Genomic DNA, 13643 nt, shown 5'->3' with positions numbered 1-13643 from the left:
ACACACACCCCATCCATGAGACAGACTACACACACAGTGACACACACACCATCCATGAGACAGACTACACACACAGTGACACACACACACACACCATCCATGAAACTGAAACACCAAAATCCATGAAACACATACTATCCATCAGACCAGAGATTCCTGGTCGTACACGGTACCCTAAAACACATAAACCTTCAACACACAATAAAAATATGAACGCAACATGCAACAATTTCAAAGATTTTATTGAGTTAGTCAATTTAAATAAATTCCTTAGGCCCTAATCTATGGATTTCACAAGAATGAGAATACAGATATAGATCTGTTGGTAAAACAGATATCTTTAAAAAGGAAGGTAGGGATGTGGATCGGAAAATCAGTCAGTATCTGGTGTGACCACCATTTGCCTCATGCAGCGCAATACATCTCCTTCACATAKAGTTGATCAGGCTGTTGATTGTGGCCTGTGGAATGTTGTCCCACTCCTCTTCAACAGCTGTGCGAAGTTGCTGGATATYGGCGGGAACTGGAACACGCMTGCTCAATGGGTGGTGACATGTCTGGTAAGTATGCAGGTATTGGAAGAACTGGGACATTTTCAGTTTCCAGGAATTGTGTACAGATCCTTGCGACATGGGAYCGTGCATTATTATGCTGAAACACGAGGTGATGGCGGCGGATGAATAGCACAACAWTGGGCCTCAGGATCTCGTCACGGTATCTYTGTGCATTTAAATTGCCATCGATAAAATGCAATATTGTTTACTGTCCGTGGCTTATGCCTGCCCATACCATAATCCCACCGCCACCATGGGGCACTCTGTTCACAACGTTGATATCAGCAAACTGCCCACACGACACCATCTGCCCAGTATTGTTGAAACCTGGATTAATCCGGGAAGAGCACACTTCTCCAGCATGCCAGTGGCCATCGAAGGTGATGGTGAACATTTGCCCACTGAAGTCGGTTACGACGCCAAACTGCAGTCAGGTTAAGACCCTGGTGAGGACGACAAGCAGGCAGATGAGCTTCCTTGAGATGGTTTTTGACAGTTTGTGAAGAAATTGTTTGGTTGAAACCCACAGTTTCATCAGCTGTCCGGGTAACTGGTCTCAGATGATCCCGCACGTGAAGATTGTCCAAGTTCAACTTTTCTCCCGATGCCTTGAGATGGAGGAAATCATACCTTGAAGGCAGAACTCAGTGTGTCAGAGTGAGCAATGAACTGTCGCCCACTCTTAGCTGTGATGTGGGCGTGCCCCAAGGGTCAATACTGGGGCMCCTCCTGTTCAGCCTGTACATTAATGATCTGCCTTCTGTCTGTACTGGGTCTGAAGTTCAAATGTATGCAGATGATACAGTGACTTATGTGCATGCAAAGAGCAAACAACAAGTTGCACAAGAACTCACTACTGTAATKGTCCAGGTTACAAAGTGKCTCAGTGACTCGTGTTTGCATCTCAATGTGAAAAAAACTGTCTACATGTTTTTCACAAAGAGGGCAACAGATGCTACTGAGCCAGATGTCTATGTGTCAGGGGAAAAGCTCCAGGTGGTATCTGATTTTAAGTACCTTGGCATCATACTTGATTCCAACCTCTCTTTTAAAAAGCATGTGAAAAAGGTAATTCAAATAACCAAATTCAACCTAGCTAATTTCCGATTAATACGAAATTGTTTGACTACAGAAGTAGCAAAACTGTACTTCAAATCTATGATACTCACTCACTTAACATACTGCTTGACTAGTTGTACAAGCTTGCTGTACAACATTAAAACCTATTCAGTCTGTCTGGAAACAGGCTCTCAAAGTGGTTGATAGGAAGCCCAATAGCCATCATCACTGTTACATCCTCAGAAAGCATGAGCTCCTGAGTTAGGAAAATCTTGTGCAATACACTGACGCATGTCTTGTATTCAAGATCCTAAATGGCCTGGCTCCCCCTCCACTCWGTATTTTTGTTAAACAGAAAACCCAAACATATGGCAGCAGATCCACAAGGTCTGCCATGAGAGGTGACTGTATAGTTCCCTTAATAAGGAAAAGCACCTTTAGTAAATCCGCTTTCTCTGTGAGAGCTTCCCATGTCTGGAATACACTGCCATCAGACACACATAACTGCACCACCTATCACACTTTCACAAAAAACATGAAGACATGGCTAAAGGTCAATCAGATTTGTGAACATAATCCCTAGCTGTGTATTGYCGCTTTCCATGTTGTCTGTTGTCTGTAGCTTGTGAGGTGTGGAAACACTTTGTTGCTTTTATGGATTTTGTCTTGTTGCTTTTTGTGCTATGTTGCTCTGTCTGTATGCTACGTCTTGCTTGTCCTATGTTGCTCTGCGTGTGCTCACTGCTCAATGATTGTCTATGTTGTAATTGTTTTTAATAACCTGCCCAGGGACTGCAGTTGAAAATTAGCCGGCTGGCTAAAACCGGCACTTTTACTGAAACATTGATTAATGTGCACTGTCCCTGTAAAAATAAAATTAACTCAAACTCAAACTCAAGAAGCCGGATGTGGAGGTCCTGGGCTGGCATGGTTACACATGGTCTGCGGTTGTGAGGCTGGTTGGACGTACTACCAAATTCTCTAAAACTATGTTGGAGGCGGCTTATGGTAGAGAAATTAACATTACATTCTCTGGCAACAGCACTGGTGGACATTCCTGCAGTCAGCATGCCAATTGTACACTCTCAAAACTTGAGACATCTGTGGCATTGTGTTGTGTGACAAAACTGCACATTTCAGAGTGGCCTTCTATTGTCCCCAGCACAAGGTGCACCTGTGTAATAACCATGGTGTTTAATCAGCTTCTTGATATGCCACACCTGTCAGGTGGATGGATTATCTTGGCAGAGGAGAAATGTTCACTAACAGGGATGTAAACAAATTTGTGGCCAAAATCTGAGAGAAATAAGCGTATGGAAGATCTTTTATTTCAGCTCATGAAACATGGGACCATGTTGGGTTTATATTTTCGTTCAGTGTAGTAACAATCTGTTATTTTTTGTGGATGGGCAAAAGAACCAACAGCATTGCAAATCTGAGAAATTAAGTATGTAGTAGAATAAGCCAGAGAGATGAGTGTCTGAAAGAGAGAGAGAGAGAGTTTTGTCATTCAGTACAGAAGCACACAGTCATGCCCAAGAAGGGGGACTCAGCTTCTGATTGGGCAGACTGCTAAGGCTGCAAGTTCAGTGGGTTCAGCCATGGCACAGATAGATGGAGAGAGAGAGACAAGGAAGGAGAGAGAGAATGATTGTGAAGGGTGAGAAGAGGAAGAAGGTAGATAGGAAGTGAGGGAAGATGGTGATTGATTGAGTGATAGATTAAATAGAGTGGCRTGTTGAGTTGCAGCTAAGCGTCTTAAACTGTGCATTAGAGACTTGAGCTTGGACACTACATAGTGAAAGAATATGAATAGTTTTACCAGAGGGCCATCATTTTAAAAACACCCAAATCTATTTGAAATATGGGATTATTAAGGGATTAGCTATGCATCACAAAATGCAAACAAACATGTAWATCATCTCAACAAACATCACATTTTGCTAATTCAGATGGTCACCAGTATCAGTGGAATTATAATACTGTCACGACTACAGTGACRTACTTCAGCAGGCTATGTCTGGCCAGCCTGATTCCTTAGCATGACAGACTGTTTTATCAGTGTTGGAGAGAGGGAGATTGAGGAAGAGAAAGAGGGAGTGTATATTTTAAAGATGGCATCAGCAGAGGGGTGGGTACTGAATGGGTTCTATAGTCTGAGCTCTGTGTAATGGATCAATTGCACCATCTTCTGGTCCAAAAGGGAAGGTCCGTTTGTGGTCCCGCCTTTCGATGAATTACTGTAGTTATATACTGTACCCTTACAGTACTTTACCTTATAAAGTTAAAGCATGGCATTATATCAAAAACAGACAGTGACATTTTAGGATGTGGAGCATTGCGTTTACTCACCGGTCAACCACGTAACCTACACTCACTTAGAAATATAGCCTAGTTGTCGCATAAACACACACACACACACACACAAAAACTTCTCTCATCTATCAAGACAAGTTTGTGGTTGTAAAGGCTGACACATCTTGGAGCTCAGGTTTAGAGGTGAGAAGTAGATGTAGTATTATCACATGCTTTTTGAGAAAGAGCTGCTATTCCGTCTGGTCCTTGAGACTCATAGAGTAGGCCTATATTCTCTCCTCTTYATTCAGTGCTCTAGAACTGGACTGTGTGTGTTGCTCATGCATGCTTTGTCTGACTGGAACAGTCAGGGTGTGAGGTCACCGTGAGTGAATTCAGAGTCTCGGAATGCCCCAAAACTCCTGTGCCTTATTCCTGTCCCCGCCAGCCTCACATCACACACCAACCAACAGGATATTTATAGCACAGCAGTGCTGTCTGTCTGTTGCTAGGAGACCGCCTGCTGCAGAATTCTCAAGCAAGCAGTCCCCTTTTCGTTTACAAGATKAAATGTTCCATGAAAATTGCTACTATACAAATCATTGTATATACAGGTGACTGGGTTACCCAACCAACCCATGTATTTGTMTGTACAGTGTGRATGCATCTGAGCTGTAGGCCTATTCCTCCTAGCCACACAGGGTTTTTGCCTCAACATTCTGTACAGTATTAGATTAAAACAATGCATAACACATTCACACAAATAAATACATAAGTGCCCGCTCATGGGAGTGGACATGGACAATAGTGTTGCCTCTGAGAAGGGTCCTGGGAGTCTTCTCAGATAGAAAGCCAGACTGCTGCCTGTAAGGCATCTGCTCACATGTACATTTTCTAGCAAGTCCTCTACAGTGTCTTATTTATTCTGGGGGGAGGGGGGTGTCATTGTTATTGAATGAAGAGAAAGTGCTGATCATGTTTATTCCTCAAGGGTCAGGGCCCTTAATCTATGATTGCTATGGAAACTAACTGGCTTTCTGCTTTGTGCCCAGCTCAGTAACACAACGTTGTTCTTTGGTTTGTGCTGCTTGTTGCATGTTGCTTGTTACTGTGTCCTGATAATATCACAGTATGGTGAATTCAGTTAGCAAGATTCATGCTTGTGTTGCATCTCTCTCTCTCTCATTCCCACCCTCCCTCTTTGCTGGGAAATCCTCATTACCTGATTTGAATTTACAGTAGCCTATATAAACAGTTGGTGTGTGTGTGTGTGTGTGTGTGTGTGTGTGTGTGTGTGTGTGTGTGTGCGTGTGCGTGTGCGTGTGTGTGCTTGTGCGTGTGTGTGTGTGCGTGAGACAGAAACAGCATGAGGCACTCACTTTGATGTTTTCTTGACCCCTTGGGTTGTCATTTTGGCTATAATGGATAGTTGTTTTGGCTATAATGAATAGCCAAAATGACTATTCTTTGGGGATTTTTTTCAGCACAGGGCCACAGGCAGGTCTATACAGTAGATGCACAGTGGAAATAACTGATGGTATGGCTGTGTTCCCTCTGGTGGACAAAAATCCTACTACAATTCCTTAGAATAAAAATATATTATCCTAAATTCTAATGGATATTCAGAAAAGTGTATGAAACTAAATGAATAATATTGTTTACTTTATGTTAAAATCAGCTATGYATTGAGTATGCATTGAGTTATTAGTTCCCACATATGTTTGTAATGTAAGCATAGCCCAAGTAATTGCATAACAAAATGAGGGATGATCTTCRTCAATATTTAGATTTGTCCTTCTATAAATTGATCATGGTACCATGGGCATGAAATAGCCTTTTTTAGACTGGCCAATCAAATAACTTATCAACTTTATTTTAAAGCCATTATAGCCTACATCTTTCAACATAATCTACAAGTCTGTCTCTTGTCCTGTCATAAAAGATTTCCCGCCCAAAGTCATGGAGTCCAGTCTATATGTGTGTCAGTGTGTGATGCTATTTTTTGCTCTCACGAGGAGAGCCCCCTGTCTGATTGTCAGACAGACAACGTGCCACCACGCGCCTCTCTAAAACCGTCCAGTCTAGCCGTCTGACCTCCAGACACCCCCTTGCCTTCTGTTTCAGCAGCTTGGCCTCAGAGCCAATACGAAACATACTTTATTTTCTGAGCACCTCCAATATGTACTGTATGATACCTACTCATGGTCTAGTTACTTTAGACAGAAACAAAAGTAGGGAGGTGGGTCARGTAGGGTGGGCATTTTAGCTAACCCTTCCCCTAACCCTTATTCTAAACTTAACCCATTTCACCTAACCTGCTACCTAAATTTACCTAACCTTTATCGTTTTAGTTCCCCTAACCTTTCATGTAAATKATCCTAACATTTGTCATTAGTTCACCTAACCACCAATGTAAATTCTCCACATAATTMTCCTTTGTTGTTGACTCAACAAGCAACCTGGTCTCAGAGAAAGACGTATATTACCAGACCCAAATACAATGCCTTCAGAAAGTATTCACACCCTTTGACTTTTCCACAATTTGTTGTGTTACAAAGTGGGATTAAAATGGATTTAATACAACACATTTTGTCAACGATTAACACAAAAAATTCTAACATTTGTCAAAAWAAAAWAAAATCCAAAAACACTCATATATCTTCATTAGATAAGTATTCAACCCCCTGAGTCAATACATGTTAGAATCACCTTTGGCAGCRATTACAGCTGTGAGTCTTTCTGGKTAAGTCTCTAAGAGCTTTCCACACCTGGATTGTGCAACATTTGCCCATTATTCTTTTCAAAATTCTTCAAGCTTTGTCAAATCGGTTGTTGATCACTGCTAGATAACCATTTTCATGTCTTGCCATAAATTTTCACGCAGACCTTTTACTTGACCTCATGGTGAAATCTCTGAGCGGTTTCCTACCTTTCTGGCAACTGAGTTAGGAAGGATGCCTGTATCTTTGTGTTGAATGGGTGTAGTGATACACCATCCAAAGTGTAATTAATAACTCCACCATGCTCAAAGGGATATTCAATGTCTGTTGTTTTTTTTACCCATCTACCAATAGGCCCACTTCTTTGCGAGGCATTGTGTAAGGACCGACGCTGGAGAAAAGAAGCAAGTACAGGGAAGAAAACGACATTACGTCAATAATGCTGACACGGGGAACAAAACTGAGGAACAGACAGRTCTYGTAACGAAAGTTGTCGGGAGAAGGAGAGGAGGACCAAAGTGCAGCGTGGTACGTATCCATAATACTTTTAATCAAAAATGAATACACGAACAAAAACAGCAAAACGACCAACGAACAGTTCTGACAGGTGCAACAAACACTAACCAGAAAATAACCACCCACAAACACAAGTGGGAAAACAGGYTACCTAAGTATGGCTCTCAATCAGAGACAACGATAGACAGCTGCCTCTGATTGAGAACCATACCAGGCCAAACACATAGAAACAGAAAACCTAGACCTACAACATAGAATACCCACCCACATCACACCCTGACCAAACTAAAAATAGAAACATACAAAGCAATCTACGGTCAGGGCGTGACAGATATAGCRGGGGCAATCAACAACGTGAAGGAGTCCAGGTGAGTCCAATGAGCGCTGATGCGCGTAATGATGGTGACAGGTGTGAATAATGAAGGGCAGCCTGCCACCCTCGAGCACAAGAGAGGGGGAGCGGGAGCAGGCGTGACAGATTGGAAAACCTCCCTGGTCTTTGTGGGTGATTTTGTGTTTGAAATTCACTGCTTGACTGAGGGACCTTACAGATAATTGTATGTGTGGGGTACAGAGATGAGGTGGTCATTCAAAAATCATGTTAAACACTATTATTGCACACAGAGTGACTCCGTGCAACGTATTTTGTGACTTGTTATGTACATTTTTACTCCTGAGCTTATTAGGCTTGCCATAACAAAGAGGTTGAATACTTATTGACTCAAGACATTTCAGCTTTTAATTTTTTATGAAATTGTAATATATATATATATATAATTCCACTTTGACATTATGGGGAATTGTGTGTAGGCCASTGACCAAAACATATCAATTTAATCCATTTTAAATTCAGTCTGTAACACAACAAAATGTTGACATGGTCAAGGCATGTGAATACTTTCTGAAGGCACTGTATATGGCTCTGTATACTACTACTGTATACATCCTCCAAGACATATAATAACTTGAGTCATCCAATTGGTATGCTATTGTAAGACATGTGATACTGTACGTCCTCTAATTCGTATGGTATTGCACAACAGCTGTTCCATTCATAACGTAATGTAACATAGGTATCATACTAAATTGAGTGTGACAGATTTACATACAGACTAATACGAATTGCCCTGAGACCACGTTGCAACGCAGCCTGCAGCGTTTCAGAGGGCGCCCCACGCTGTTTATGTGTGGCCGACGGATGAGTGAGAGACAGGGAAGCCGAGGAGATTCCATAACATCATTAATCATCCTCGGCGCTGAGACCGCGTGATTCTCAGCCTCTGATGTAGCTCGATATGCTTGGGTTAATAACTTGTGATGCYGGCGTAGGCAGCCACTATATTCAGATGTTCGCTTCATTTCCTACCCTCTGTCTACCAGCTTGTCCTGCCTGCATCCCCAGTCAGGCATGACAACAGAAGTTTCATCAAGTAGAATATGACCCAAAAACTAGGCTAATAGTTAGGAGGCAGCAGAACTCATTGAACATACAGCAGGCTACTACTATTCACACCATCTCAATCTGCCGTCATGGCAGACACTGCATCAGTTTAAATAATGAAGCAGTGTAATAGTTCCAGTAGAACTATCAGATAGGCATCACTTTTTAGCCTATTTATGGTGTTTTCATTCTGCAAAGTGAATGACAAATAGGCTAACCACTATATAGATATATATACTGTATATATTTATTCATATATATATTGGCTTTATATATACACATATATATATGCATTGTTTTTTTCTACCCCTTTTTACCTTTCTCTTTTTGTTTACAGCATTTCCCCTTTAGTTATTCTCTGCTGTCTATCCTGCAGTGTCTGCAGAAAATGTGTTCAGACATGTAGAGCCAAGTTTAGATCCTTTCAGTTCAGATTCAGGTTGGAGTGTTAGTAGTCAAGATACTTCAAAGCACCTCGTTTCATATATAGATTTCCATTGATCATTRTTTAACAACCACACAAATAACAAACGGCTCTTTAGTTCAGTAAAGGGAATGTGTGTAGTCTTAGCTCTGTCTGTGCTGCGTGATTGCTTGCTTCACTTGATGCCTTTTAATATGTAATACCAAACCTGAACAATGTTTTTTTGCAAAACAAGAAAACAGGGTATAAACATGGCCTTGAATAGCAACTTAAAGGCGATGAGAGTGAATCGTTTTAATGTCAGAACATGTCAACTGTAGTAGGTTATGTTTCATCAGCACCAGTGTATGTGTTAGCTCAGGAGAGGGTTGTCTGTCTCTCTGTGTCTCTCCACCACAGCTCTGCCTCTGTGTCCATCCTGTTGAGGAGGATTGGAGCAGACACCTAGCTCCTGACTGGAAGCTGCCTGTCAGAATGGCTCTCCAACGGTGACCACAGAATATTTTATTAATTCATTATCATTTTGTGGTGTTATTAAAGCACTCATATGCCCCATTTGGCCAGAAGCCTTTCCTTTTAACACATTTACTCATGAAGGATCTCAATCCAAGAAACGAATCTGCAATGATACAGTGCTCATAAAAGCAACAATTCCCACAAAAGAACCCTCAACAACATACTGTATGTGAATGGGCCAAATTGCCTTATGAAAGTCTAATTGTCTGCCACATCACCGATTCCCCCTTGGTTTAGAGTTTTCATTTACATAAGTGCTAAGTATACAGACAGCACAAACCCAAGTGATGAAATGTTTCTTCATATATATGTTTTCGAATTGATGTTGATTGTAAAGTTGGAATTGTGGAATGGGCAATTCGCCCTTCGCTATTTGACCCTGACATGTCTATTTGGAATCCATATCCTCCTCACAGACAAAGTGCTCATCGATCAAGATCTGTACACCGCAGCAGAAGTCACCCCAAAAGCCCACTGGACAACATCTAASTTGTTGGTCAGTGGTCATCAAGTTCATCATAGCACTTGGAGCAAACATTGTTTTTCAAAACCTTGTAACCACAAGTGTGTCTAAGGCGTTAACGTTGTACAACATTGAAAGCAATGGAAAACTGTATTGCATGAAGTAATAACTGCAATCTTTCAAACAGGACGAGAACGTCTGTACATGGCCTCTTCATTGTTCTGCTCTTGCTTTCCCTCTGTGTTTTTCTCCCACTCCCTGTCTCCTCCCACTGTCCTCAGGGAGATACTAGTTAAAACACATACTCCAAACATTTCACATTAGTCACACATTTTATATTAGCTCATTTTTATCTCAATAATTTACAGAAATGTGTATTTGCTTTTTAATTCGTTTATGTGGTTAATTATAATAATTAACTCCTGAGTAAATTGTTTTGTTTACAGTAAAATAATCATGATTGGTGCTGTTTCGTAACTGGAATGACATTTTGCAAAATTTCATTTCACAGGCAAGTTATTATATGCCTTGTAGCCATTGCATAATCTTGCAATCATTCCACAAGGGAGGGCTTGAGTTTGCCAATATGTTCTACAAGAGAATATAAAATCATAATCATCATCAGTAAGTGTATAGTAAAAACAAAGAGAATATTTAGGATCATGAAATTATGTTTGTGTGTATGTTTGTGTGTGTTTGTGTGTGTGTGTGCGTGCATGCGTGCGTGTGTGGGTGTGTGGTGTGTGGGGGAGAGAGAGAGGGACAGATCACAAAGTGCCTCGACGTTTCTAATTATCAACAAGCGGCACTATTGCCCTTGGCCTTGATTGATATAAGGAGAGGAAAGAGATGGGGACCGAGTTTTCAAAGCTTTACATGCAACTACTTTCCAGGAATTCAAATGTTCAAATGCCTCTTCTTAATGTGCCTCCCAGAGATACAAATATCTCCCTTGAGTAATTGTTYCAGAAGCCTTGTCTTTTTCCAGAAGTCTTATGCTTATGGAAAACATGTCTTCACAAGGTAGGCCTACTGATCCAAATAATTTACGAACAAAGATGTGTTTTTTATGTCTCTATGTCTAAGGAACATGAGACATGGACATATACATAGGAAAGCTATTTATTGTGCTCTGAAGTTTGTTAAATTCAGCGCCTGCGCACTGGGGATCAGTAGTGAGGAGAATTGTGAATGGGGGGAGTATTTTGGGTGTACAGTCATAAATCGGACTCCGAGGAGCCAGGAAGTATGCAGCGCGACAGATAAAGTCGAGAGAGCGGGCGTTTGTTGTCAGTGGACGGGGATCACACGCTTCAGGGTGAGAGGGAATTATAGCCGAGTGCGAAATTGAGCCTAATCCATTGCAGTGGCAGAGACTGACCACTCAGTAGTTTAGATTTGAAAGCGGGGAGAGATCACGACCCTGCTTACAATTAGGTMAATATTACGTTAGCACATTGCTACTAAACAAGACGGAAGAGAATAGAAGCGGGATTGCTGTTATTTCACGGCAAAGGTTTTTCTTGCTCACAAAACAATTAAAATTAAGGAAAATTTCTCAGCAAAGCTTCAAGATGCCTCGGGTGGTCCCGGATCAAAGGAGCAAGTTTGAAAACGAAGARTTCTTCAGGAAACTCAGTCGGGAGTGCGAGGCAAGTCTACTCATTGGATACATTTTATCTGGTGGCGGAAACAAAGTACCTCATAATGTGGAAATGCACGTTGCGCTGAGACAGCACAATAGCCTTTTTATTATTTTCTTACTGAAAGATGGATATGGTTTCCATTATAGATATGAAGCACTGTTGCATTTATCTGATATGTTATTTCATATTTTAATGTCCAAATAAGCCTACTCTTTTCAAAAAAGTGGAAGAGTTATGAAACTATTTTTAGTTTTGATTTGTTTTAAGTCCATCAATTTATCTGAGTCGCTCATCACCTCACTGCGCGAAGCACTGACATTCACGGTGACTTTGCCTCATGGCTAATGTACATTTATTTCCCATATTGTATCATTCAATAGGCTAAAGAGAGATGCATTTGAATTAAATTAATCTGATACCTCGGAATTGTACGAATTTATAAAAAATAAAGACGTGTCTCAAATTTAGACTATCATCTGAGCCATAAAGTGAGCCATGATTAATGCCTTCACAGTAAAGTATATTTATGCTACTTACTTATGTATTTTTTCMCCTTTGGGATTAACTTTATTGATGCATTTTTCCCTTCATATTTTMAGATCAAATACACAGGTTTCCGAGACAGACCGCACGAGGAGMGGCAAGCCAGGTTTCAGAACGCTTCTAGAGACGGTCGCTCAGAAATAGTGAGTAAAGCATTTCTGTTCAGCATACAACTGCGATAATAAGACTATAATCAGACATCATTACACTAACCTTATTAAGTGTTTGTCAATATGTTGCATAAATAGACACCCGGAACAGAACTAGACATTTTACATGCCTAGTTAAATAAAGGTTAAATWAAAAAATATATATAATAAAACATCAGCCAAAACATTACTTAATCCTTTATTCTCTGGCAAACAACACAAAAAACATCCTCATAACATTATTTCACAAAAATGTCATAACACTATAATAGGATTAGTTCACTATCCAGAACTGTCATAAACCTGTGTATCAGGTGTCTGACAGACAAGGCTATTAAGGTCTGCCTCTGTCTCAATAGCCTTTTGAGGAGAGAAACACAACAGGGGCATTGACAATGACTGAAGTCGGGGGCAGAGCCGGTCTGGCGGCACCGACAGTGGCTACATAAAACGGTCCCTCTGCTCACTCCTTTTTCAGTCATCACGATATTTTCACGTAGGCTACACTCTTAAGTAAAGGACTCTGTCCCTGGAAGAACCTTTGGGGGTTCTAAAAAATGCCACACGGGGAACCTCTCCAGTTCAAAAAGGTCCCTTTGAAAAGGGTCTGTTTAAAGGTTCAAACTGGAACCTTTTTGTGATGGGAGGGGTTACATGTTGAACCTTTTTGTGATGGGAGGGGTTACATGTTGAACCTTTTAATTGTAGAGGTGGCAGCCTATCAAAAGATTACCAGTTGCAGCATTGAAACATTAAAGGTTCCTCCAAGAAACCCTTCAACTACCAAGGGTGCAAATATGAACCATCAATGGTTCATTGAGGAACTCCAGGGTTCCTCCAGGTTTAATCGAGTCCCCGTTCATTCTAAGAGTGTACTAAAGTATTTGCTGTAATAAAGTCAAATGTATTATTTTTTTATGTAGGCCTATTACTTATATTCTTAGAGTAGTCTAACATTTCACTCTTTTTGAGTCAGATTTTTTAAATAGTTTTGGTAAGCTAATTCAAATCAAGGATTTTTCTTCATGCCATTAAACAATAAAGTAACATTGCAGTGTATTCACTGCCATTTTCAGACAAAAAGATTCACAAAGATATTCACAATAATAATATTGTGACTAGGCCTACTTCTAATTAGTTCTTTTTTTGTGATTAAAGTATTTTGGTGCTTTATGAGGATTGTTTGATGTGTTACTGTCACTGTTTGCTCTGTAAGGGTCCTAACACCACCATTCACCCAAGTGTGTCTATTTCAAAATACAATTATTCTGACTGAGAAAGCCATTTGAAATTACCATCATCATACCTAAAATGTTA

General features: G+C 40.7%; 1 protein-coding gene across 4 annotated transcripts in view; it reads left to right on the top strand.

Annotated features, from left to right (window-relative positions):
• Nucleotides 1-11205: 11205 nt before the first annotated feature.
• The window catches only part of LOC111962356 (core-binding factor subunit beta), a 40422-nt gene continuing 37984 nt past the window's right edge, over nt 11206-13643 (top strand). For 3 of the 4 annotated variants that reach the window (XM_023985396.2, XM_023985398.2, XM_070443029.1), the window contains exons 1-2: nt 11207-11640; nt 12234-12320. In XM_023985396.2, the coding sequence (XP_023841164.1) occupies nt 11563-11640; nt 12234-12320 (165 nt within the window). In that variant the 5' untranslated portion in view covers nt 11207-11562. Of the gene's footprint in view, nt 11641-12233; nt 12321-13643 lie in introns of all 4 variants that reach the window. The other variant, XM_023985397.2, reaches the window with a different exon arrangement.

Source organism: Salvelinus sp. IW2-2015, linkage group LG4q.1:29, assembly GCF_002910315.2.
Source record: "Salvelinus sp. IW2-2015 linkage group LG4q.1:29, ASM291031v2, whole genome shotgun sequence".
NCBI lineage: Eukaryota > Metazoa > Chordata > Actinopteri > Salmoniformes > Salmonidae > Salvelinus > Salvelinus sp. IW2-2015.
Note: the sequence above shows the minus strand (reverse complement) of the source record. Positions and strands in the feature narration are given on the sequence as shown.